This window comes from Ambystoma mexicanum, chromosome 7p (genome assembly GCF_040938575.1).
Source record: "Ambystoma mexicanum isolate Mex_15411 chromosome 7p, UKY_AmexF1_1, whole genome shotgun sequence".
In the NCBI taxonomy this organism is placed as follows: domain Eukaryota; kingdom Metazoa; phylum Chordata; class Amphibia; order Caudata; family Ambystomatidae; genus Ambystoma; species Ambystoma mexicanum.
The window spans coordinates 58,931,183-58,956,878 of record NC_090939.1 but is presented as its reverse complement, the minus strand read 5'-3'; the positions used below and the strand labels follow the sequence as shown (position 1 = coordinate 58,956,878).

At 49.7% G+C, this 25,696-nt stretch overlaps 1 protein-coding gene across 1 annotated transcript in view; it reads right to left on the bottom strand.

Annotated features, from left to right (window-relative positions):
• Positions 1 to 25,696, bottom strand: part of TRIM45 (tripartite motif containing 45) — a 151,824-nt gene that overhangs the window by 88,856 nt on the left and 37,272 nt on the right. Inside the window, exon 2 of the mRNA XM_069635771.1 lies at positions 2,842 to 3,317. Within this exon, the coding sequence (XP_069491872.1) occupies positions 2,842 to 3,293 (452 nt within the window). The 5' untranslated portion in view covers positions 3,294 to 3,317. The remainder of the gene's footprint in view (positions 1 to 2,841; positions 3,318 to 25,696) is intronic.

The window sequence follows — 25,696 nt, the reverse complement described above, 5'->3', positions numbered from 1 at the left end:
CAAAGTCCAGGATTTGCCTAGCAGCAGGGTCCACCAGTGAGCTTTCCAACCTCATCCTTACCCGAAGGTGGTCTGCAGGGTGAACTCCAGCTGGTCTGTGAGCCAACCCCTGCAGAGCCTTTCACATCCCCCCTGCCTGAGCTGCAATCGCCTCCATTAGTTCCATTTGGATGCAAAGGAAGAGAGACTTATCGTTTGAACCTATACCCGAAATTAGGCAGGACCATACGGAGAGCCCGTTTCAATCTGTACCTCCGCTCATGCTGACCTGTCGGGTGCAGCATTGAAGTCATGGGCTGCATCTGCTTGAATATTGCAGGACCTGGAGATCCATAGAAGTAGGGATTTTTGGGGCAGCCATAGTGAACTTCAATAAGGCACTGAGTGGAGAATTCATTTTCAAGAGGTGGCCCCTGGATCAACCGTTACCACTCTATTACTAGTCGGTCAACCCAGTATGCGCCTTCGACTCAGGAAGTGGCTTGCCTAATAACGAGCTTTAATTATTGACCATGGACCAGAGGATTCTCTACGAAGTGAGAGCTGGGAACGGTCAACCTGGCTAGTAGAGCACACCATCAACCAGTCCCCAGGTGAGCCGCATCATGCAACTGCTTCTGTTGGGGAGGGCCACAACTCCCTTCCGGATGTTATCTGGTCCTGTGGAGGCTTGCCACAACTCCATTCCCTCTGCTACCTGCTCCTGTGGGGGCTTGCTACAACTCCCTTCCGGATGTTATCTGGTCCTGTGGAGGCTTGCCACAACTCCCTTCCCTCTGCTACCTGTTCCTGGGGAGGCTTGCTACAACTCCCTTCCGTCTGCTACCTGGTCCTGTGCAGGCTTACCACAACTCCCTTCCGGATGCTACCTGGTCCTGTGGGGGCTTGCCACAACTCCCTTCCGTCTGCTGCCTGGTCCTGTGCAGGCTTACCACAACTCCCTTCCGGATGCTACCTGGTCATGTGGGGGCTTGCCACAACTCCCTTCCGTCTGCTGCCTGGTCCTGTGCAGGCTTACCACAACTCCCTTCCGGATGCTACCTGGTCCTATGGGGGCTTGCCACAACTCCCTTCCGGATGCTACCTGGTCCTGTGGGGGCTTGCCACAACTCCCTTCCGTCTGCTGCCTGGTCCTGTGGAGGCTTGCCACAACTCCCTTCCCTCTGCTACCTGGTCCTATGGGGGCTTGCCACAACTCCCTTCCGGATGCTACCTGGTCCTGTGGGGGCTTGCCACAACTCCCTTCCGTCTGCTGCCTGGTCCTGTGCAGGCTTAGCACAACTCCCTTCCGGATGCTACCTGGTCCTGTGCAGGCTTGCCACAACTCCCTTCCATCTGCTACATGGTCCTGTGGGGGCCGGCCACAACTCCCTTCCGTCTGCTACATGGTCCTGTGGGGGCCGGCCACAACTCCCTTCCGTCTGCTACATGGTCCTGTGGGGGCCGGCCACAACTCCCTTCCGTCTGCTACATGGTCCTGTGGGGGCCGGCCACAACTCCCTTCCGTCTGCTACATGGTCCTGTGGGGGCCGGCCACAACTCCCTTCCATCTGCTACATGGTCCTGTGGAGGCTTGCCACAATGCCCTTCCCTCTGCTCGGCTACCTGGTCCTGTGGAAGATTGCCACAACTCACTTCCCTCTCCCTCTGCTCGGCTACCTCTGGTGCCTAATGCCGTGTTAGGCTTGCCACAGCTTCCTCACACCTGCCCTTCTGCGGCCTGTGATGCCCAGTGCTGGGTAAGGATGGTCTGCTATCTCTGATACTTGGTGCTGTGATGGGCTTGCCACAGCTTCCTCACACCTCCCCCTCTGCGGCCTGTGATGCCCAGTGCTGGGTAAAGATGGTCTGCTATCTCTGATACTTGGTGCTGTGATGCGCTTGCCACAGCTTCCTCACACCTGCCCTTCTGCGGCCTGTGATGCCCAGTGCTGGGTAAGGATGGTCTGCTATCTCTGATACTTGGTGCTGTGATGCGCTTGCCACAGCTTCCTCACACCTGCCCTTCTGCGGCCTGTGATGCCCAGTGCTGGGTAAGGACGGTCTGCCATCTCTGATACTTGGTGCTGCGATGGGCTTGCCACAGCTTCCTCACACCTGCCCTTCTGCGGCCTGTGATGCCCAGTGCTGGGTAAGGATGGTCTGCTATCTCTGATACTTGGTGCTGTGATGCGCTTGCCACAGCTTCCTCACACCTGCCCTTCTGCGGCCTGTGATGCCCAGTGCTGGGTAAGGATGGTCTGCTATCTCTGATACTTGGTGCTGTGATGCGCTTGCCACAGCTTCCTCACACCTGCCCTTCTGCGGCCTGTGATGCCCAGTGCTGGGTAAGGATGGTCTGCTATCTCTGATACTTGGTGCTGCGATGGGCTTGCCACAGCTTCCTCACACCTGCCCTTCTGCGGCCTGTGATGCCCAGTGCTGGGTAAGGATGGTCTGCTATCTCTGATACTTGGTGCTGTGATGGGCTTGCCACAGTTTCCTCACACCTCCCCTTCTGCGGCCTGTGATGCCCAGTGCTGGGTAAGGATGGTCTGCTATCTCTGATACTTGGTGCCGCGATGCGCTTGCCACAGCTTCCTCACACCTGCCCTTCTGCGGCCTGTGATGCCCAGTGCTGGGTAAGGATGGTCTGCTATCTCTGATACTTGGTGCTGTGATGGGCTTGCCACAGCTTCCTCACACCTGCCCTTCTGCGGCCTGTGATGCCCAGTGCTGGGTAAGGATGGTCTGCTATCTCTGATACTTGGTGCTGTGATGGGCTTGCCACAGCTTCCCCATACCTGCCCCTCTGCGGCCTGTTATGCCTAGTGCAGGGTTAAGGATTGTAAAGGCTCTTACCTGTGGGCCTGGCAGCAGAACTCGCACAGGTTGGTTCTGCAGATGTTGCACCTCTTCTCGGCGCTGCCCTCGTTGCACAGGTCACACACCAGCCCTACACCGTTCCTCTGCAAGCTCTCCAGCAGGACCTCATTTGCCACCAAATGGTCCACAACCAGAGCCCTTGCTCCGCCGGGAGGTAGTTCAACCTCGCCATCGCAGACCGGACAAAGGACACTCAGTGTAGTCTTCTCTCGGGGGCTAGACGCCTGGTCCACCCCACCACGGAATCCGATAGGGGACAGGGGCTCTAGCTGCCGGATGCAAGCCATGCAGAAAGTGTGCAGGCAGGGTAGAATCCGAGGATCTGTGAAGGGTTCTGTGCACAGGGGGCATCTGGTCTTGCTGGCAGTGCCCCTTGGCAAGGCCCTCACTGTGCCAACGTTCAGCCTCTTCATATCTGCCGACATCATCAAGGACCAGTGCAACCAGTTCAGCTGGGGAGAAAAAAAAAACATTACAAAAAAATAAAAACCTATTCAGAAGAAAAACAAAAGACAACACACAGTACAAAAACCCTGTTCAAAACTGATTAAAGTCTTCATGTTCAGAAAGGCCACCTTCAAGGCCATGTGCATCATCCACCATGCGCTACACCACACAGGCCCAGAATATCTACAACAAAAGCTCCCCCCGTACAAACCCAACAGAAACTTGAGATCAAGCACATCTCCCCTCTTGGTCATCCCGTCCGCTTAATCAACCAGAATAGGGGGATCCTCCTCCTCCATCCAGGCACCCACAATATGGAACTCAATCTCTCTTAGCATCCGCTGCATAGAGGATCACTTCGCCTTCCGGAAGGCGCTCAAGACCTGGCTCTTCCCACCTGTGTCTTGACTACCTAATCCGCTTTTCAGGTGAACTTTGCCCCCAGACAGGTAGGCGGGGTCATTGAGGAGTCACGTGAGGAGACTCCAAGAAAGTGCCAAGCACGCACAGAATGGATTCTCGTTGACCTGACCATAAGACTGGCAATCGATCAAGGAAACAAGTAACCATTCATGACTCTCGAGTACATATCGCACTGCATCACGAAAGAAGATGGCAGTTTCCCTCCCAAAGGCACGGACACCCATACGCAAACATCTGCAATCACCCGCTACTCGATCTCCGTATCGCACATCACCTCTGCCACTAGAATGGAGCTGAGTCCCATGAGTCCGTCTAGCTGGACACAATCAGTCTCCTTGACTCGCACACTTTCCCCGACAGCCTTCAGGGCACCCAACCACATGCCAGTTCAACTTGGATCGCTGGCAGAGACTTGGCCACTCCTACTTACCTTCGTACTGGCTCAATGCACAATCGCATTCTGAATTCCCCAATCCCCTGGACTAATCTCTCACACAACGGACTTCGGTCCACTGAGGGGGATCACCTACAGCCCAATGGCAATAGGCGCTATACAAGTGCCCCATTACATTACAAATGTAAAACGGGGGTCGATTGAAAGAGGAATTGTTTTAGGCTAAACTACTCCAAAACACAACTCCTGTTCTTCAGTGTTAACCATGTCACAAAACTGCCAACTTCCCAAATTACCCAGAATCTCTCCAGCCATCCAAGGTCAACCACGAAAGCGTGAGTGGAGTGCCTAGAGTCACAATCAACGCTAAAGGGACAGCGTACAGACACTCTGTGGCGAGTACAACATATCCATAGCATCCACTTACTCGGACATTGACTCCCATTAAAACCCTGAAGAGCACCCAGTAGGAGACACTACAATAACACCCCCGTCCCCCTCCCTCCTCTACTACAGCAACATTCGTTAACTCGGCCGGCCTAATCACATACTTGCCAACATTCTGTGACTAAAAAGATGTAGGATTTTTCACTTTCAAAAATAATTCACATAACAATCATGACGTCACAGGAAAATACAAAACATTGTTGGCACCATTGAAGCATTCATACACAACCCATCAAACAGCACCACAACATGGAAAGATGTTCAAATGTTAAAAATGTATAGTTGGCCAATTTGGCAAAGTGATGAAGCGCTCATGAAAGAGACAGACATTCCGCCGACGCTCGCTTTTTTTTCTTCCTATATTAGGAGTAAAGAACATGAGACATCATCATGCCCTAATTGGAATAGATCACTGGGTGAAATAGAAACAATATCCCTCTGTCTTCAGCCATAAAACTGATGTTTTAAACGCTCAAAATAATTCATTTGGAGGGGGTTTTAATTTACAGAACGCATTTCACAGGCACACTCTAGGATGCCCATGAATGAAGTCAGTTTACAGGGGTCAAGTCATAATAATAAAAGTGGGGGCACTCATCAAAAAACGCAATGGGATGTGACGTCGGCAGAAATTAGCATATCAAGGTGAAATATGCACATTTCATTAAATTGGCTTTGCATAAACACCCAAATTGCACAGGACGAATGGCATTTGCCTTTCATAAAATCAACACACACACAAAACCAAGAGAGGATATTTTCTTCTAATAGTGTTTCTGAAAACGTTAAACAGTGTGCCTGTTTTAAACTCCAAGAACCAATACAAATGTTTTCCCTGGAACATGCAGAACCGAAATGAGGCATTTCATCTTTAGTTGTTTGTTACCTTTCATCAGGTTATATAGTGCAGTGGTGAAGTGTCCGGCCTGCAAACCTGACAACAGCAATTCAAGCTCGGCTTTAATTCATCAATTCAAGGAAGACTTTCAATGTTTCTCATATTCATAAATTCAAGGAAGACTTTCAATGTTTCTCATTTTAGCTGGGGGGGGGGCAGCGTCCACCCTCTGAAAAAAGTGGGTGGACTCCGTCCACCCACGTGTACCCTCGACATTTGCCCTGTATATAACAGGCAAACTTAACCGGAGAGTTATGGAATGGGAAAGGGAAAGGCTCGGGGTGGGGGGGAGGAGGTTAGATGTGCGGATCTTCAGCCTAGAAAGTGAAGCATTACATAGTTATGACAAGTTGAACACTGAATGACATGGCGGCTGTTAACCCCCTCAGTCTGATAGGCAGATGCTGTGTGATAGTGTTACACTCTGCCAATTGCCTTCACTGGTGGTTCACCTAAGGGTTGTACCGGCAAAAGTGCAGGACTCAGTCAAGTAGCTGTCAGGTCAGTGGATCGGTCTGAGTGCAGTATTCACCTACCAGTCAGTCCACTGTATAGCCAGACTAATTAATGTGTTGCATGCTTTGGCCTGCAGCCTGCCTTAGAGTCAGATAAATTACCTGCCACTGTAAAAAGCAGTAGGATCTGTCACTGAAATCTGTAGGCGGTAGGGCTGCCTAAAAAGCAGTAGCCTACTGCCTAAATCTGTAGGGTTGGCAAGTATGTAATCATCAAAACTAAAGTAATCCGAAACCTTACACTTCCATTTCCTCAAACCCAAAGATACCCCTCTGACTCAGTCAACAATGCATCACCTACGAGGCCCTCTGCATGGACCACGCTACCCAGACACAAGGCAGGTAAGACCACCCTAATACAAAACTTTCATAACCTGAAGACCCTACTCTTCAAAGAACATCTCGCCAATTGTGGATCTCTCCACTCGACCCGAGTGTGTACCTCTGGACACCACCTGCTCCACCCTGAAAGCTACCCCTTATCCATCACGGTCTCTCTGCTACCCTCGCACTCTTACATGCAACCCCTGCGTGCGTCCTTTATGTATGGGGCTCCGTTGCTTTCCAGCGCTAGGCTCAGGCTGGCGCAGACAGGGTAGGGCCTGAGCGGGCACGACCGACCCAAAATCTGCAAATGCCCACTCAGCAGCGCTGTGTGGGCATTTACAGATGTTAATATCACTGCAGTGGGCCCAACTACATTAGCTTCAGGCCCCGCTTGTTAGACAATCCAGGCTTCGCCTCTGTCACGCTTTATTAATCCCATACGTGCAAGGCAGACTCTGGTCTCTTCTGGAACTTGTGAGTTCTGCAAATAAATCTCAGCCACAAACAGCTTCCTGTAGGCTTCTATGCACTCTGCAAATCAAAACTTCCAATTCCGAGAACCCCACGCCTCTCTTGATGAACCAGACCGCTACATCAAATTCAGAAACGGTCACCCTTTCCGAACTCTCTGTTGCTCCCACAGAACCAGAAGCTCCTGCGCACTGCCCTTTACAAGGTCATCCAATATTTCATTCGCTTTATCTGCAACGCGCCTAGAGGTTGAAAGGGCCCGTGTAAAAACATCCACAACGTGTCGCGGCCAAACTATGTTGCACCATTTCTAGAAAAATCCAGATATCCTGCAAGCAGCTGAGCGCCATTAAAAAAAGATCACAGATGGAGTTAAAAAAGGGAAAAGCCAGGATAGAAAATCTAACATCGCAAAAGAAAAGCGGGAATATTTCCCTTCAATGTTTAGAAGACTTTTTCCCCCCTACTACACCCCCCTCGCCAAGCCCCCCCCCCCTTTGCAGACATGCACAGTGAACCCTGGTCCCAGTGCACTGGCACATAGCCGTTAGCCTTCAGCATTTAAGTAAACAAGGACTCTTCTAGTCCTGCGTGTTAAGGCGCACGGCGAGTGAGTCTTCTGTGCCAGGCATGCCTTTAGCTTGCCATATGCGAGGAGACCCTGTGAGTGGCCTGACCCCACTCTCAAGAGTAACCCACTGAGGCCAGGCAGCAAGGCACGCGAGAGGGCTGCCGGGGAGGCGGCCCTGCTCTTGTTGACAGCTGCCGTGCAGGGGACAGGTGTCTGGGGGGTTATTTGTAGCCGGAAGCAGACATTCCCCGCCCTTGACTCCTGGCAGGAAACTGGCCCAGGTTTGTTTTCACCCGGAGCCACCCAGCGTCAGAAGTGCTTCACTGAACACAGAGGGGGCAGTCAGGCTCGTACTCTGGGCCCTGCTCTCACTTCCCCAAATTACTGAAGACAGACGTGAGCGTTCTCTGTGTAGCCGTGCACACACGGTGACGCCACTGTTTACACAGGGGTCACGGTCCAGCAGGTGATCAGACCACAGGCCCTGCTCCAGCAGAGGGCCAGGCCCCACCAAGACGACCCCTTTCCCCCCTAGATAGGAGGCCTTGCCAGTGGGGAGTCATTTCACTCGTGCAGCAGAGAGATTGGCAATCTGAGAGACTGCACTACAGGAGGCCTGTCCTGGGCAATGGGTTTTCCAGTGTATTTGTATTTATTTTATTTGTAAAGAGCATCCTTGCCCTGAGGCATCTGGGCGCTTAGTTACAAGAAGGTGGTTACAGGCAGTCATAACATGTTCCCCTCAGGGAGCAGTCTTACAGAGAAAAGCAATGTAACTTACAGTGAGACAATTAGTGACAAAGCAAAGCAATTTACACCAAGTTACTCCAGGGTATAGCGGAGACTAGAGGCTAAGAGTTAGACCAGTGCTCAATTTGTGGGGGTGTTTGCCAGGGATCCGCTCTGCTATTTATTTTTGAGCCCCGGCGCTTATTGTCTCAGACAAAGTTTGATTATGAAGTGGTGATAGCCAGTGCATCCATCAACCGCCCAATAGCAGGTGCGAGCTGTAGTTTAACCACAAATATGGTCGAGACTGTGGGGAGTAGCTTTGGGTGGTGGCAACAGTGGCGGTGTAAGTGCTCGTCAGCAGTGTCACAGGCAGGGGTGTTGCTTGGTCTGGAAAAGATCTACGCTAGGCTAATGTCTGGACTGTCGGAACTCGGGGCTAGCTGGCCTTTTGGTTGTAGCCCCTCAGATTCTATCCAGGGCTACAACCAAAAGACCTGGGGCTATAGCCCTGTTAGCCCCCCCCCCTAGTCACAGGCGTGCCGGACAGTATTTAGGCCCTGGCACTTATTTCTTTTCAAATTCAGCACTGTTTATGCCCCACGGCCATGTAAGCACCAATGACCAGGGAGATGAAGGGCCATTCACACCTCTAAGTGAGATAGCACTTACGCAAGAAGGCTGCTTACAAAATTTTTCTCAAACCTAAAATCACAACGTTGGTTTCTGTATTTTAAAGTATGCTTATTTTTTGGTGGACTATAGCATTTTTTCACATCATGCTTAATAACATCGTTAACTACAGCAAACAATAAATGACATGTCATGTTTGCACACATATTTCTGCAGAAGGTGCGTCAACAGACTGGGGAACCTTACAAATTACACTGAAAATATAGATTCTGCTGAATTAACTACTTGATTATAAGTGAAAAAATAAGGTTGGTAATAACAAAAATGTAATTTTGGAGGGGAGAGTAGTAAAATCAAAAAGTGACAGACGCAAAGATTTGAATTAAACATTACCACCATCATTGCTCTGCACATCATTTCATGCCATAATTCTTTAGTATATCTGTGTCATTACAGAAGGGGACAAGCCATTAGCAATTGACTCTTGGTTGTCCCACCAAGAGGTGCAGTTATGTCTCAATTGCTAGGCCATGTACCCTCTGAAATGGAATACAAGCAACTACAGGCATTTTTAGGCCTTGTAGTCCAGCAGTCTAACAGTTTGGGCGGGGCTGCTCACATTAGTGGCAGTGCCGAGGCTTATTTGCAGACAATGGCATGGAAAGCTGAGCAGAGCAACGCGGGTGGTTATGACTGATTCAGACATGTATACATCCTTTTTTAGTTTAGCTCTATTACATAGTAACACCAATCGTTATGCTGTATAGTACCTGCCATAAGCATTCTTTTCAGTGTTTAATTATTTAATTGCTTCTGTAAATGAGCTCCAGGTGTAATAAACAGCTCTTAATGTGTGTCTTCAGCCAGTTGATTTTATAAGCAATATCTGTGTTAATGCCCCTGTTCCCTGAGCGGGAGTCCTGTCTAAAACAAGCAATGGCAAAGCCAACAGTTTTGGCTTGCGTATAGGTATTAGACATTTGTCAGGCAACGACATTAAATGCCCAAGTATTCGCACAGTTTCCCAGCTGTTCACATCTTATGGCCAGGTGTTACTTGCCCTTATGGCAGTGCCAGGCAAATGCCTATCCATGCCCAATCAAAAGCCCAAGCTGTTGTCTTTGCCAATGCATGTTGGGGATTAGCTGGTCTCCGTAAGTGAAAGTGTATATGCCCAGATGTGGGTGCCCCGTTTGCCATGCCTAGGGAATCAAGCTGCACCTCACTGAGTTGGTTTGACAAGGCCATGCCTGGAAATGACAAGGCTGGGAGGGAAAGTATGGACTAGTTTCAGATCTTCTCATGTGCACTTGCCAGTGGGATTACTACCTACACAGAATGCATCTTTGTATAGAAGCGTAGCCTGAACTGCCAGAACCTTTCTTGATTCAAACGGATAAGTACTGAATGAATAACCTCATACTGTTCGAGCAACTTAACAGAGTTTGCATTCAAACAGAATACATCATGTGTATTGTGGGTCTTGTTTGGAAAGCATGATGTCAATCCTGCATGCTGGGTCTTTAGGCAGTGTCAGAAATTGACATTTGATGTGGGACCCCGCTAGGGATGGCAGAAGGTGGGATGATTGTTCCCACCCCCCATTAAACATTTGCCTGTCAGAAGATTAATCAAACACCTGGAAAATAACACAAGAGAAGCGCGAGAGCGTTTCCTGTAATATTGCTGGCAAAATATAAAAAGGTTTGGATCTTTTAAAACAAAAATACAGTATTTCAATATTTTCTAAAGAGCGCAATCAGAGGTGTATTTAACAGTTGGACAAGGGACAAATGCCCCTCCCCCTGCCTCTCTCGCCTCAGCCACAAACAGCGAGGGTTGCACAGGCCCCCCGCTAGTGAGCTCTGATCTTTCAATGTGTCTCAGTGGCAGATTATTTACAACGGGAAGTGATTATGATGGGAAAGATTTAACTGGCAGTGACTATTGCTGTGGCATCTTTTTCTTAAAATTATGTAAGGCGATTGTTGGGGGGATTAGAAATTAAGGGGATGCAGAACAAGCGGCGTGAAACAATGACCTTGTCATGCATTTCATTTCATGTCTGAGATTTTTTGTAAATTCTCATTAATTTCTAATAAAACAATATAGTTATCACACCCTAGTCCATGCACATGCTTATTTTTGTCATTTGTGTATACCTAGAACACATTAGATGCAAACAGTGTAATTAAACAAAAGGGCAGGCCACGAGATAATCTTTAAGTTGATAACCAATATGGTTTTTAATGGTCATAGGAAAACATTATAAAACACTGTGACATAATGATGTTGAGCTTCAATTATTTTTGAGATTGACCGTAACCAAAAGTAGCCAAATGGTCAGTAATATTGAGCTTGGTTTCTTGTGATGCTATTGGGCATTTGTGTTGCGCCTTTCACCATAGGTATGATCTCAACGCTCTGAGGGTTACACGCCCTCGGGGACAGTAGTCTAAGTCTATGGTAAAGGAAAGGGTGGTAAGTAGTGTGTGTGTGTACTCAGCATGTGTGCAGCTAGTCCGAGGTTTTGTAGTGAGTAGCTGCACTCTAATACTAGGAGTGGTGCACAGGTTATGCGAGACCAGTAGTATGTGTGCAGTTAGGCTGAATTGTCTTGGGTAAATGCGTTCTAGCAGAGGTGGTGTTTATGTATGAGATTGTGTGTGCAGCCAGGCTGAGTTGTTTGTGGGGTATAGTTGCATTCTAAAGATCGTTGAGGGGTGCATGGTGGTGTATAATTATGTATGCAGCTAGGCCGAAGTTAATCATGGGGGATAGCCGCAATCTAATTGTTTTTTGGTGCTGAGGAGAGAGTCTGCACATTGGTAGGTATGTGCGAGTATCTGTGCAGTTGGATGAGGTCCCCTTTTCACGATTTCCTTCCTGTGCCTGCCGAGATAACTTTTGCTCCCTATTATAGAGGTTTGGTGCTGTAGATCTCCAGGTACTTCTCGGTGTAGTGTGGAGTCAATTCTGTTTCGCCAAGCATGGCCGTATCTCTCCCTGGCTTAACAAGATCATCAATGTTGAGTTTGTCCATTTCCCAACCTGCTGTACCGGGTTATTATTGAGGGTTTAGGTCTAGGCATGGCACGGGCAGCGAGGGGTAGTGGCCATTCTAGTGGTTAACAGTCATGGTGCTTTACTGGGCCAAGTGATTACAGATCTACTGTCTACCATCACTGTCTCTACTTGAACAGGCAATTGCTTATAGGTTAAATTTTTTTTCGATATGCAGTTACATCAAGTTCTGTTCTGTCGAAATTACGGGTACTTCCTAAATACGTGGTTGGGTACTCAATGAATCAGAAAGGTCGAGCGTCAAAACCAGGCCATTCTGTTAATGCTGTGCCTGTCTCTACATTTTAGGTGCAGTTGGTGGCTGAGTATTCCAGGTGTAGTGCACGGTTTGAGTATTAGACAACAGCTCATCAGTGTCCCTTACAAGAGCTTGCCTCGCCAAATTCCTCACCTGATTTAAGATCATAGTACATTGCCAGATAAACAATGATGGCCCAGTCATAATGTTAGAACCCAAGTGCATTCCGAGTCCCGGGTATATTCATTTACAGCGGATGGTTGAGTATTCCCGTACTAGTTTATGGTTTGAGTTGTGAGTAACACTGCATCATTGTCCCTTACAAGAACTGAACTTGCCAGAGACATCACCTAATGCAAGTGAGTAGTGCATACTCGGTAGTAGACAGAGAGCAAGGCCAATCATCCCGTTAGACCAAAAGTGGTACTAGGCCCCAGGTTTGGAGTCCTGGGCATTAATTTCCAGACAAATAAAAGGGTAAACACAGTCAACACGTTAGAGCATAGGTGTTACTAGGCATTAGTAGCCGGCGCAGGTTATTATAAATGTAACAAATGCACAGATTGGTGCGTTTGCAAGACTTGCCACACGTTAAGACAGCACACATTGTTGCACGTCCCTCGTGCTGGGCTTTGTTTTTTTTCTTCTTTACTTCAGGCCACCATGGAAAGGGAGTAGTCCCTTCTCCCTTTCCATGGCAGTCATTTTCTTGGTTTACTATGGGCACCACGGAAAGGGAGAATGGACTATGTTTCCCAGTCCGCGGCGGCTATTTTTCTTTCTTTTTATTTCTGCTACGAAAGGCAACACGTCTCGCAACTGAAATAAAACACCATTAGTACCCCGTTCTAATGGGCCGGGCTACTAATGGCAATAAGCGCCTTGCCGGTGGCCCATTACCGCACAACTTTAATGCACCCGGGGCCTTTGTTAAGGCCCTTGCTATGCTTGGCCCTGCAACTATGGGCCCCGTGGGCATTACCTCATACGGTAGTGGCCCGCCGGCTCGGGGCTTATTGCCTTATTCATTGCCCAACATGTAAGAACCCAACAGGATCCTAATAAAAGAATTGTTACTTGCAACCGGGTTCTGTGTCCCGGTCATTCTTACCTGCCCGTAGTGTTGGATTCTACGCCATTTCTTAGCTGAGGGGGTTGGTCGGGAGGCATGGTTTTATGGGGGAGCAAAGGCCAAATCGGTCCTTTGCACCATTTCAGGGAAGAGCCAGGTTTTGGGAGCTTTCCGAAATGCCATGTAGTCTTGGATGCGTCGAATGAGGTGGTGCAGTGAGTTCCAGATTGTTGGCGCCAGGGTTGAGAAGGCCGACCCTCTGATCCAGCGTGAATTGGAGGCAGGGACAACTAGGTGGAGGGCAGTGCTTGACCTTAGAGTGCGGGTAGGGAGGTAAGGTGTAATCTTTTCTTTTTTTTCTTCAAACTTTTTTTATTATTTCAAGAAACCAAACACTCAGATGAATGAACAATCAATCCCCTACCCCCCCACCCCCACCTCCCCAACTGAAGACTGCCAACTTCACCATCCCAAGACATAACACAAGCAGTGTCCATTTAAAACCACCTTGAGCCGCCTTTGCCCTTTCTCAAGTTGCCAATCCCCTACACAGGGTAGTCCATCACTGCAGCGTATATGCTCCTCCTCCCGTTAACTGTCCAGCGTGGTATCAGGGGAGTGAACGGTCTGTGCTATATCCATTTGATATTGTCTATATGGAGCCCAATAGTCGAACAGCCGACTAGCGCTTGGAAGCGTTGAAGTGAACATGGCTTCCAGTCGTTCACATAAGTCAATACAGTTCAGCCATTTGGCAAAAGTAGGGGGGCGGGGGGGTCACCTTCACCCATACTCTAGCCACAAGATATCTAGCCACCACAGATGCCATACTCAGGCGTTTATTTTCAGTGCGGCTACCCCCCTCAATCAACAGCAAAAGCCAAATTTCAGGTAAATATACTTGCACCGATGGCAACATCAAAGACATGGCCTCTACAATTTTCCCCAAGAAAGTCCTAAGCCTTGGGCCGCTCCAACACACGTGATAAAAGTCAGCCCGCTCAACCCCACAACATTTACATGCCGATTAATGATTCGGGAAGCATCGACTAAGAGTGAGCGGTGAGTGGTAAGCCTGATGTACATACTTGTAGTGAATTAGTCTATACCGGGAGTTCAGTGAGCTAGGTCGCGTTTGTGTGCAAATGTGCTTCCATTGGTCCTCCCCCAGTGCTTTCCCAAGAGAGGCCTCCCATTTGGTCTTGAATGAGAGCTCACGCATCACCCTCCCCTCTCTCACCAGCTTGTAAATAGTAGATACTACCTTGACAGAAGATGCATGGTGGACTATAGAGCACAGGGCCGGTTGGCGGGGTGGAGCCTGTGGGAAACCGGGCCATTTAACCTTAAGAATACTCGCAGCCTGTAGTACTGAAGTAAGGTCCATGCATCCATACCACCTCTGGCCCAAAGTTCGTCCCGTAGTATAAACCGCCCGTCCTGTACTAAATCTTCCAGGGTTTGTATTCCAAGCGTCTGGAACCGGTCCTTAAAGGATCTCTCAAACGTGAGTGGAGTCCCTATTACATCATACACTGGTAGTTCAGGCACACAATGCAGAACGGATAGCAACAACCTGCTGAACCTCTCCCAGGCCCTACAGGTTATCTCCACCAGCTGAACCTCCTCCTTCGGTACCGCGTCCCTGTTACCCCCACAGCATACCCAGAAGAGTGGAGGGATGAGCAAGAGCCTTGGCCAACCTAGCGTGCGGAGCCACTGTGTCCAGAGAGTCCCAACCCGAGATGCATTGCACCTGAGCAGCCAGATAATAAAGATATAAATCAGGGAATTCCAAACCCACTCCCCCATACGGCCTAGTGAGAGTATCATACGCAATCCTAGGTTGCTTGCCAGCCCATACCAGCTTCGTCATTCATTTCTTAATGCGAGCCCGTTAACTTGCAGGGGGCCATATCGGTACATTATTATATACATAAAGAAGCCTGGGCAGGATCACCATTTACGCCAAAGCGATTCGGGCGGCCTGAGACAAAGGAAGCCGTATCCACGCCTCCACTTTCTGTTCCAAGCACTCTAACGTGCAAAGGTAGTTATCGTTATATAGCTTACCTTTGACCGTGGACACCCTAATACCAAGGTAACGAATACCATCCGGACACCACCGAAATTCCTCACCCACATCCTCCCTCTGAACTACCGGGGTTAAGGGGAGCACCTCCAACTTCTCCGAATTAATCCTAAATCCAGGCAGTTCCCCAAACCTAGCCACCTCCTGCATTAATGGGGGCAAGTTCTGGCGCGGATGCTTAACAAAGAAGAACATTGTCAGCATACAAAGATATAATGCACAGGTGCGTGTATGCATATACACCTCTCTGAGCATGGAATTCTCGAACATGGCACGCCAAAGGCTCCATAGCCAGCGCAAATATCACTGGGGAAAAAGGGCACCCCTGCCTCGTGCCTCGCAAGGGATAAATCTGCGCTGAGACTAAACCATTAGTGTAGACCGCTGCCCTGGGCACCGAGTAAGGAGCTTAATCCATTTAATATACGTGAGACCCAGGCCGGACCGGCGGAGAACTTCAAACAGAAAAGGTCATTCTACCGAATCAAACGCCTTTTCGGCGTCCAAGGCGGCCACCACCATCGGTATGTCTGGGTTGACATTATGCAACAGAGTGGCTAGGCACCGAAGATTGTTTTGTGTAGACCGCCCAGGGATAAATCCCGCCTGGTCCGGCAGTACCAAGGCAGGCATATGGGGAAGTAGCCTCTTAACAAGAACCTTATCCAGGATTTTATTGTCTGTGTTCATGAGCGAAAGTGGTCTGTAAGATGATAAACGCTGCGGGTCCTTCCATGGCTTCAACAGTACAGTGATCAGAGCAGATCTGGTGGACTCAGGAAGAATACCACTGGCCATGGCGCTGTCATACATGGCTAGTAGGTGAGGGGCGACCAAGTCTATGTCGACCTTATAGGATTCGGCCGTAATGCCATCTAACCCCGGGGCCTTCCCATTGGGAAGCGACTCTATAGCCTCACAAACCTCTTCTTCCGTGATAGGCTCGTTAAGAGCGCCGCCCTGTTCTGGATCGAGCGAGCCCAACGCCACCTCGTCCAAATACTGCAGTAATGCATCATGCCTGGGCGTGGGCCTTGACATATATAACTGTTCATAATACCGCCGGAACCTTTCATTTATCCCCTCTAGATCCCGTATACAAACCTCACCATCCCCCTCTATTTCAGTTACGCCGGTAGACGGTCGCTCCTTAAGAATAGCCCAGGCCAGCGTCTTACTAGGTCTTTCTCCTTCCCCATAATTCACTGCTTGTATTGGATCTCCCACGTATCTATCCTCACCAATCGCCAACTCCTGCTGCCTCTCCCTAAGCTGCTTCAATTCCTTGCGAAGTTCAGGAGTATCCTGGGTACTCTGCTTCATTTCCCCCTCCCTGATCTCGACCTCTAGTTTCCTCATGGACCTTTTAATGGCTTTCAACACTCCGCCTACCCTGGATATGCAGCAACCCCATACATAGACTTTAGACGCTTCCCACACTATGCCAGGGTCTGGGACTGACCCTACGTTGGACTGAAAAAAAAATATATCTACATCATTTTCTATCTCGGCCTGAAACGCCCCATCCTGAAGCGCAGCCGCCCAGAATCGCCAACGCAAAGAATTAGGTAGTGTGGCGCGAGGCGAAACCCGACAACCACAGGAGAATGGTCCAACAAGGTTCGAGGCAGAATACGAGCCTCACAGGCAGCGCCCAGCATGGGCCAAGAGGCCATCACATAATCTATCCTAGCCGAGCTCCCATGTACTCCCCAATAAAATGTGAACTCCTTTTCGGCAGGATGTAATTTGCGCCATACATCGTGTAAGTCATGGGTCGCTGCGATACTACCCCATGCTCTAGCTGCACGCGGTAGGCTCCGCTGTGCCGACATGGATCTGTCCATATCTAGTGTGAGTGCCACATTAAAATCACCAGCCCAAACTGTTTCATACCCAGGATATTTACAGAGATGGCTTGCACATGCATGAAAAAAATCTGGAGAGTCCACGTTTGGGGCGTACACATTCACGACCAGGAGCTTCACACCCATAACTTCCCCTGCCAGCATTAAAAACCTGCCCTCCTCATCAAATATCTGACATTGGAATCTGTATTGCAGCGACTTGTGCACATACGTGGCAACACCTCTGGAGTGAGAAGAATAGGACGAGGAGTACCTATGGGAGCCCCAACCCGCCAAGCTGGGAGGGGCAACACCTCTAGCAAGATGAGTCTCATGAAGACATAATATATTCACCCCATGATTCCTACAGTAATTGGCTATCAATCTTTTCTTCTGGTTAGTAAGACCCCGGATGTTCCAGGACATCACTGCCACACTTTTCCCGACGCTACCACTTGTTGAGGCCAAGACCATGCACCCAGAATACAGAAAGCACACCCCACTTTCCCATATTAATAACAAGCAACCCGGATACTGCTTTTCTTACACCCATTACTTCCCTCAAGAGAACAACCTTAGTCCAGTTAACCACATGACCAGCCCCTTCCAGGCGGTCAGTCCCTGCAAGAGCAGCACCTCCATTGGACACTACATGCCAACACATCACAACCCTCTTCTGGTACAAAGTTGAAGCGCCCCCCGCTCCCCCAACAGACAGAACAGACAGCCCCCAACAAACCACTCACCCCCCCATCCCACCCACACCAGAAACATTAACCTACCGGCTCCCCGACCCCTCCCCCCTACAAGTCCAACCAAACCCAAAAAACACTGCAGCATCTGCGGCAACTGGGGCTAACCCAAGCGCTCCTTAAGGCAACGACTCATGAGTAAAGCATCCTCCCCACATCCTCCGCCACTCCAAGTTAGGTCACTCAAACACTTCCCCACATACATGTAAATTCCCAAGTTACAGGATATCAATATCATATCAAGCCAGGTGCCGTGGTGACCCCTTAAGATCCGGCAGGCCTCTCGCAAATTGTTCTTCAGCCTCTGGGGCTGTAAAAAACACCACTGACCCATTATGTTGCACTCGCAACTTTGCCGGATACATCATTGAGTACTTCATTTCCTTGCGCCTCAGGATATTCTTGGCCACTTGAAAGGATTTTCTTTGATCCTGGACAGTCAGACTGAAATCTGAACAGCCATATGGTGGAGCCTCCCCCCCCCAACGCAGCTCCCCCTTCTCTCGGGCTACTCGTAGTATAGTGTCCCTGTCACGGTAACAAAAGATCCTCGCAATAATGGGGCGTTCCGGGGAACCCGGGGGCGGTCTGGCCGTGGATGAACGGTGAGCCTGCTCCACCATATACATACTGGACAGCACATTTTTATCAAGTACATCTAGCAACAGCTGTTCCACAAATTTCTCCATGTTATCGATGTGTGTTGACTCCGGAACACCTATAACCCTGATGTTGTTCCTCCTCGACCACCCCTCCAAATCCTCATTCTTGGCCGCAATCTTCTTCACCACTTGCTGTAGACTGTAAACCTCGCGCTGGAGGACCGCCACACTATCCTCAGCGGTCCTGATTCTCTGCTCTGCCTCCTCCATACGCCCGCATAGCTTCTCGATCTGTACCTCCGATATATCCACCTTACAAGTGAGGCTTCTATCTTGACCCCAAGCGTGTCCGTGCTCCCCTTAAGTGCCAACAGGGTCTGATTCAGGGCAGCCATATCCACCTGTTCAGGAGTCGGCGTCTGAGCAGCGGCGGCCTGGTCTGCGCCAGCAAACTGATCCATCCTCGCCTGTTTCTTCCGATTGCCCATATCTCCTTGCAGAGCCCAACTGGTCACTCTCACACCCCCGACCGATCTATATCCGGATAATCACCTTGTTGGGGCTGTGTCTAGGCGCACTCACCCTGGCACTACAAAATATTCCACACTGCCCTCCCTTCTGTCCAGCGGTGACATCAAACAGGAGATTAAGCGCCCACTCGAGCCCTCCTCAATTCTGAGGACAGTTGATCCTTTTCCAATAGAGACCACTATATGGGCGCCAGTCCCGTCACCAGCAACCACCTCAGCGGCCCACCGCCAGCAGCCTGTCCATATTATGTTGCAACATGCAGCACCACTGTCCTCCCTCCAGCCGTCCTCCACCGCTCCGAGCAGGAGGTACTGGGCACCCCAGGGAGCCGATCTCTGCTGCACGTTTCCACGGCGCTCCAGTAAGTAACAGCAGAGTTCTATGCTGGCCCTCGTTAGGTATTTATTTCTATGGCCGTTTATCACCCAGACGTGCACTGAACACAATTACTGCCAAAGTGCATGCAAAAAATGGGAAGCAAAGTTCCAGGATTTCCAAGTTCATCCAATTACATCCGTGCTCAATGTAAAGCCTATGGAATGCGGCGCTGTTAGAGGAGACAGTCATAAGCCTCCCACCCTGCAGGCGCCCCACATCTGCTGCCTTATCACATTAAGATTTCCGCCGCCTACAGTTCCGCACTACTAAGATGCAGCGTTCCACTGTTTATGGAGAGGCTGCCTCCAACAGCACTCCTCCGCCCACCGTCTTCCAGGGGAGCACCGCCGGTCGCACTGCCGCCCCCCCATGCCAACAGCAACCAGTAACTGTCTGCCTGCAGGGCCGGAGCGGGCAGGTCCGCCCAGATCTCCGTCAGCAGCAGCGCCGCGTACTCCTCACCAGCTCCGCAGCTATATTATGCCACCGGGCTCCCCTCAGCTTCTCCAAAGCATGTCCCAGCTGTCCTTCGACACATGGGTCGGCCGCGCACACCACGCTCTACGCGGCCCGCCGAAGCCGGGAAGACAGTCCTTCCCCCAAACAACTCTGCCTGAACCCGCCGCACTGCTCCTCTCAGCCACAGCCTCCGAAGGGGAAGATCTCACTGCTGCACCAATACCAGCCCGCCCGGGAGGTCCAGAGACACTTCCCCGATGTGCCTGAGTGACGGGGAGTAAGGGGGACAGGATATTGAAAAAAGGATATATGATGGTTGTTGCCGGAGCTTTTCAGGCAGCTGCCATCTTGGTAAACTGCGCAACAGTGCCCCCCCCAGGCGTAATCCTTTGTGCAAGTATTTGGGGCCGGCTTTGTGCACCGCTCCGAGAGTAATGCACAGGATTTTGAAGGTGGCCCATCGCCCATTCGAGAGCCAGTGAGATGTGATCTCTTCGTCCAAGGGAAAAGAGCTGTCCAGCTGCGGAGTTCTGGACTCTTTGGAGATCATTTAGTTGGTAGGCCGGTGCACACAGGTAAAGGGAGTTTGCATAGTCAAGCATGGACATGACAATGGACAAAATTGCTAACGGTCTGTTGGGATAGGTGAGGTAAGGGAAAATGTTTTTCAGAAGCCTAAGGTGGAAGTGGCAGGATTTGGGTACATTGTTAATGTGATGTGACAGAGCTAGGTCAGAGAGCATTGTGCAGCCAAGTTTTTTCATAAAGGGGGAGGTGTGAGGGTGGGGGAGCAAGGGAGACTGTTGGAATAAGAGATGTTTTACCACACACCATGATCTCCATTTTCCCAGTGTTGAGAAGGAGATGGTTTCTGGTCATCCAGAGGTCAATATCTCTCAGGCATAGTGCTAAGTCAGCGTGAAGGTCGATTTGCAAACACTCAGTATGATTTGTGTGTCATCTGTGTAGTTATAGCAGGTGAGGTTGCGAGTGAGCATGAGCCTGGGCAGAGGGGTCAAACGTTGAAGAGAAAGGGTGAGATGGAGGAGTCTTTGGGTATTCCAGTGCTCACTGGGCATGTAGTGGAGAAGAAAGGAGGGAGGTAGGTGATTTGCTGTCCGTTAGTGAGTAATGAAGCGATCCAGTTGAGCGTTGAGTCTCGGATTCCTAGGGAATGTAATCTGTGAAGGAGAATGGTGTGGTTAACAGTGTCAAAAGCTGCTGAGAGGTCAAGAAGAATAAGTGCGGCGCAACCTTCCGATTTGGCATTGAGGTCATCCCAGATAGATCTATGTTCTGTAGCGGAGACGGAAGCCTGATTGCGCGTGGTCTACGGGGTAGTTGTTTTGCACAAAACAGTTGAGCTGGGAGTATGCAGTGCAGTCGATGAGGTTTGCCAAGAGTCGGGTGTTGGAAATGGGCCTGTAGTTGGTTGGAGAGGGTCGAGGGATGGTTTCTTTAGAAGGGGTTTGACATGCATGATTTTGTAGGGTACTGTGAAGATGCCGGAGGTAAGGGAGTCATTAAGGATGGACCTCGCCGGTTTCCCTGCATATGTAGAGGTGAAGATTTCTTTGAGGAGTGAGGCAGGACAAGGGTCGAAGGGAGAGCCGAAAAGGTAGGCTGTCGGGCAGCAGTTTGAATGGTATGGAAGAGCAGCACAGAGGGGTCTTTGCAGGTATAAGGGTTGATTCTTGAGGAGTGGGGTGTTGGGCGGGCGGTGAGGTTGGAGAGTTTGGCATTGACATTGGCCGTCCTGTCTAGGGCTGTTTTGTGGAAGTGTTCAGAGAGGTAGGCGCAGAGCGTCTGGGAGGAGGTGACTGGGGCGGCGGTGCAAGATGGGTTCAGGAACTCATTGATGATCCTGTGGAGCTCTTTACTGCTCTGCAGCAGTTCAGGATTCTGGTATTGTAATAGGCTTTTTTGGCCTGGCAGATCTCCGATTTATAATTGCAGTAATGGCGGGCGTACATTGATTTGTTTTGAGGGGTTCTGGAGGCTCGCCATTTGCGCGTGAGGGAGTGGTTTCGAGTTCTGCACGTATTTAGGTGGGGGTGAACCACTTTGGGGCTGGTCCTTGGCGGGTGGGAGCAGAGCGGGACAGGGTGTGAGGAAGGAGTGAGTCGTTGGGCCAGGAGTCGAAGAGGTCGATGGGTTGAGATCTATCTGCGGCAGGGAGTGAGAGTAGGGCGAGGAGCAGGGCTTGTGCCAGGTCTGGTGTTATTTTGACCTTGTTCCAACACATGAACTGTGAGAGGAATAGAGCAAGACTTGAGGGGCAGATGGGGTGTGCAGAGAGAGAAAGGGATGGCTGCGTGGTCTGTCCAGATGAGGGGTTTGGAGGTGGACGTGGAAATGAGGTCAGTTGAGCTGGAAATTGCATCAAGGGTATGGCCGGCAATGTCAGTGGGTCCTGTAATCTGCTGGGTAAGGTTGAGCACTTCCAGTCTGTCAACCAGGGGTTTGGTTATGGGGTTGTTGGGCATATCAAACCAAATGTTGAAGTCCCCAAGTAGGGCGAGTGCTGGTTGGGTAAATAAAGTGGCTGCTAGCGAGTCGCACAGGGTGTTGGCGAAATCTCGGTTGTATCCAGGGGGGGCTGTGGGAGAGAGTGGGCGGGGGAGAGAGTTTGACCTGTGGAGATTCGCAGTTAGCTGTGCAAGGACGAGTTCCAGAGAACGAGATGGTTTGTGAAGGAAGGCTACTCTGCCTCCTCTAGAGGGTCTGTTGTGGCTGATGAGTGAGTGGTCGGGTGGGATCAGTTTGAAGTCATCCGAGAACCATGTTGCAGTGATAAATACGAGATCAGGATTATTGGAGGTTAGGAGATCAAAGATGCAGTGTCTGTTGATAAGAAGACAATGCGATGTGGCTGGGGTGAGGCTTCCCCGGGTGTCCGGTGCTGACGGGACTGGGGTGGTCGGTATTACTGGAGGGATGGCGTTGGTCAAAGGTGGGTTCTGTTAGTATGGATGGGGTGTGTGAGTGGTGTGTCGGGTGCAGGAAGTGGGAGCAGGTGGTCACAGGCCTTCGAGAGAGGACCGGCGTTGGTTGGGAGGTTAGGTTGGTAGTGATTGGCTCGGAAATCAGTGGGGCAGAGCAGGCACTCAGTGGTGGCAGGTTTGGTGTCCAGTGGATGGGTAGGGTAGTGTCGATGTTGGTGGTTGTGAAATTAACAATAAGCGAAATGGCCACAGAGCCAACACGTGTTTCGACCTAGTAGTGGTCTTTTTCAAGGCTGATATGGCAGTAGTAAAAGATTAGAACAGTAGATAACATACGCATGTCATAAACCACTGATTGATACATTGATTCCAATAGAGTGAGAGGAAGAGGAGAGACAGGAACATTATCAATAATGAGCATTGAAGCGGATGATTACCCATCAATACATCTCATGCAACAATCCCACAACCAATTAAGTGCCAATAGGGAGGATTAGGATATGCGGCTACTTCCTCTGCATGTACTAGGGGTGTCCTAATATGCATTCCCCTCGGTTCCCTTTAAATTGCTGGAGACAAAATAAGATGAACAGGGAAGGGTTGTCATCGTTCACAGAGTTGCTGAAAACGGAGAGGTGTGCATCTTTAATACCTATGCACCCAACCACGATGCCAAAGGATAACTGTACCCCAAGCTAGAACTTTACAGAGGAGCCACGTAGATTTGTTGGGGGTAGAGGAAAGGGGGGGGGGGTAGGGGAATGTTAACTGCACGCTAGACCCCAGGGTGGACAGGTCAGATGAGAAGTAGAGGAAGCCGGCAGTGCCGACGAGAGTGCTAGGGAATTCTGTAGTGAACTTCGAGCTTGCACACATATGAAGGTTGGTGCATGGAGATTGCGGGGCTTACTCATGCTTCTCGACTCTGCATAGGCAACACACACTCCTGGATTGCCTCTTCACGGGCGGGAAAGGGTTCAGGAGTTTATCAATGCCACATACATGGGGAGGGGTCTCTCCGATGTGATCTCTTCTTAGAGAAAGCAGAAGAAAGCTGACCCCCACACGAGCTCCCTTGTTCTCTGTACACATCCCTCTTGAAGCTGTTCAAGAGCCCCTCCCCCCAACTGCCCTCCCCAACAGTCTTGAATGGTAGACTGTCCGAGATTTGACGTCATAGTAATTTGAATTTAACATAGTACACTGCTGCCACCTGGAGGCCAGTTGTGGACAATTTGTATATACAAACATTTCAGAAGGGCCACTCAACCACTGGGTTGAGTACCTTAAAAATGGTACTCGATCTGCCAAAAAAAGTACTAGACTAGCAGACACCTAACAAAAGGACATGGAAGCTGCCTTTTAATGTTTACAATGCAATTATCCATTGGGAATTCAGTTCAGAGGAAGGCTAACGGAACTTTTCCGACCTATAAAATTGGATTCTTCTAATAAATGCAGCTAGGAGACCATCCTTAGCAGTAACTGGAACACACACAATAGACCTCAAGCTTTATCCTCCGAATCTTGGGAACACGGTCCAGCCAGACACTCACACCATTTCACAAAGCCATCATCTTACGCAGAACCTGAATTGTATTTGAACTGTTTCTGCTTACGGGTTTGCTAGCGTTTTCCTTATGATCAGACGTAATCTGAAGACACTGTCCCAAATATTGTTTGTGCCCCCCCTGAGCCCTGTACCCTGCTTTCCCTATGCAAGTGTTATGAAAGGTTTTCCTTCTTGTCACTTCGTCTCCATGATTTCCATGGAACTCCCAGCAGCACTCTTGATATCCTGGCTACTTTTGGGTAGGTGAGACCTCTATAGCCTCACTCACCTGCTCAACTCACTTGTGCAGTCCCTAAGGCTGGCAGTGCAAGGAGAGCAAGTCTTCCATTTATTTTTTTCTGGTTTCTCCCTTTGTAGCACAAGCTCCCTTCACTGGAGTGCTGCAGGAAAACCTTGGGTCCCTTTGTCTTTGTTTCTAGCAACATTTGTGGCACATTGTATATCTACACAGGACAGGCTGATCACAGTGAACTGCCTTTTCCATCTTTTTCTGGTGCTCTACCATGCACCATCGCTTTTACCTCAATAATGCAATGTTCACCATCATAGTCAAAATGTCAATTTGCCATTTTGTGTTTTGACCATCTTCCTGCACTTGGGCGCCAGAAACTCCCATGTAAGGTAATGCACTTGGCAGGGACCCAGCCTTGGATTCGCGGTCAGCGCTTTGTGTGACCAGAACTGGGATTGAAGCCATGTGATCCTTGTCCGTGATTGGATGGCCACTGATTGATGTCCTGGGGCAACCCGCAGCCCGGATCTTGGATAAGAGGAGAGGGTTTGGAGGTTGTGTATTGGAACCAAAATTCTGAAGAAAGAAGAGATCACAGAGAAGAGCATAAGGGCATTTGCTGAGAGAATCAATTGAAAATGCCAGTGACCAGGGAACCTCTTAAGCGACCAAGGAAGACCTTGGTCTATGCCCACCTGCCCTCGACTTATGGGCACAACCAGTCTCATGCCTTGCACTGCTGTCTTGCCATTGGCATCATGCACCTGGTTACCCTCTGATTTCGGGCCCTGGTACTTGCCCACCTTGCCACTCACCTGCACTGACTCCTGGGTCTGCATCTGTAACCCTAAAATCCCAAATTCGAAGAAATTGGGAAACATTAACTCTAATGTGCCAACCTTTGTCGTATATAGTCCATAGGTGAGTCCAAATACGAAAGGATTTCCTTCTTAATTAGCAAAGAAATGTTTTATTCACAAAAAAATATATATATCATGTATTCATAAATCTTCTTCAGGTGTTGTCATCATACCTGTTCATGACCTATATGTTAGCTTTTAGTTTCATGCAAAATATATATATGTCCAATGGTCATAATACTTCTCCAGGTGTTGTCATCACACATGTTATATCACCAATATATACTCGGAGCTTTAGTTCAAAAGAATAT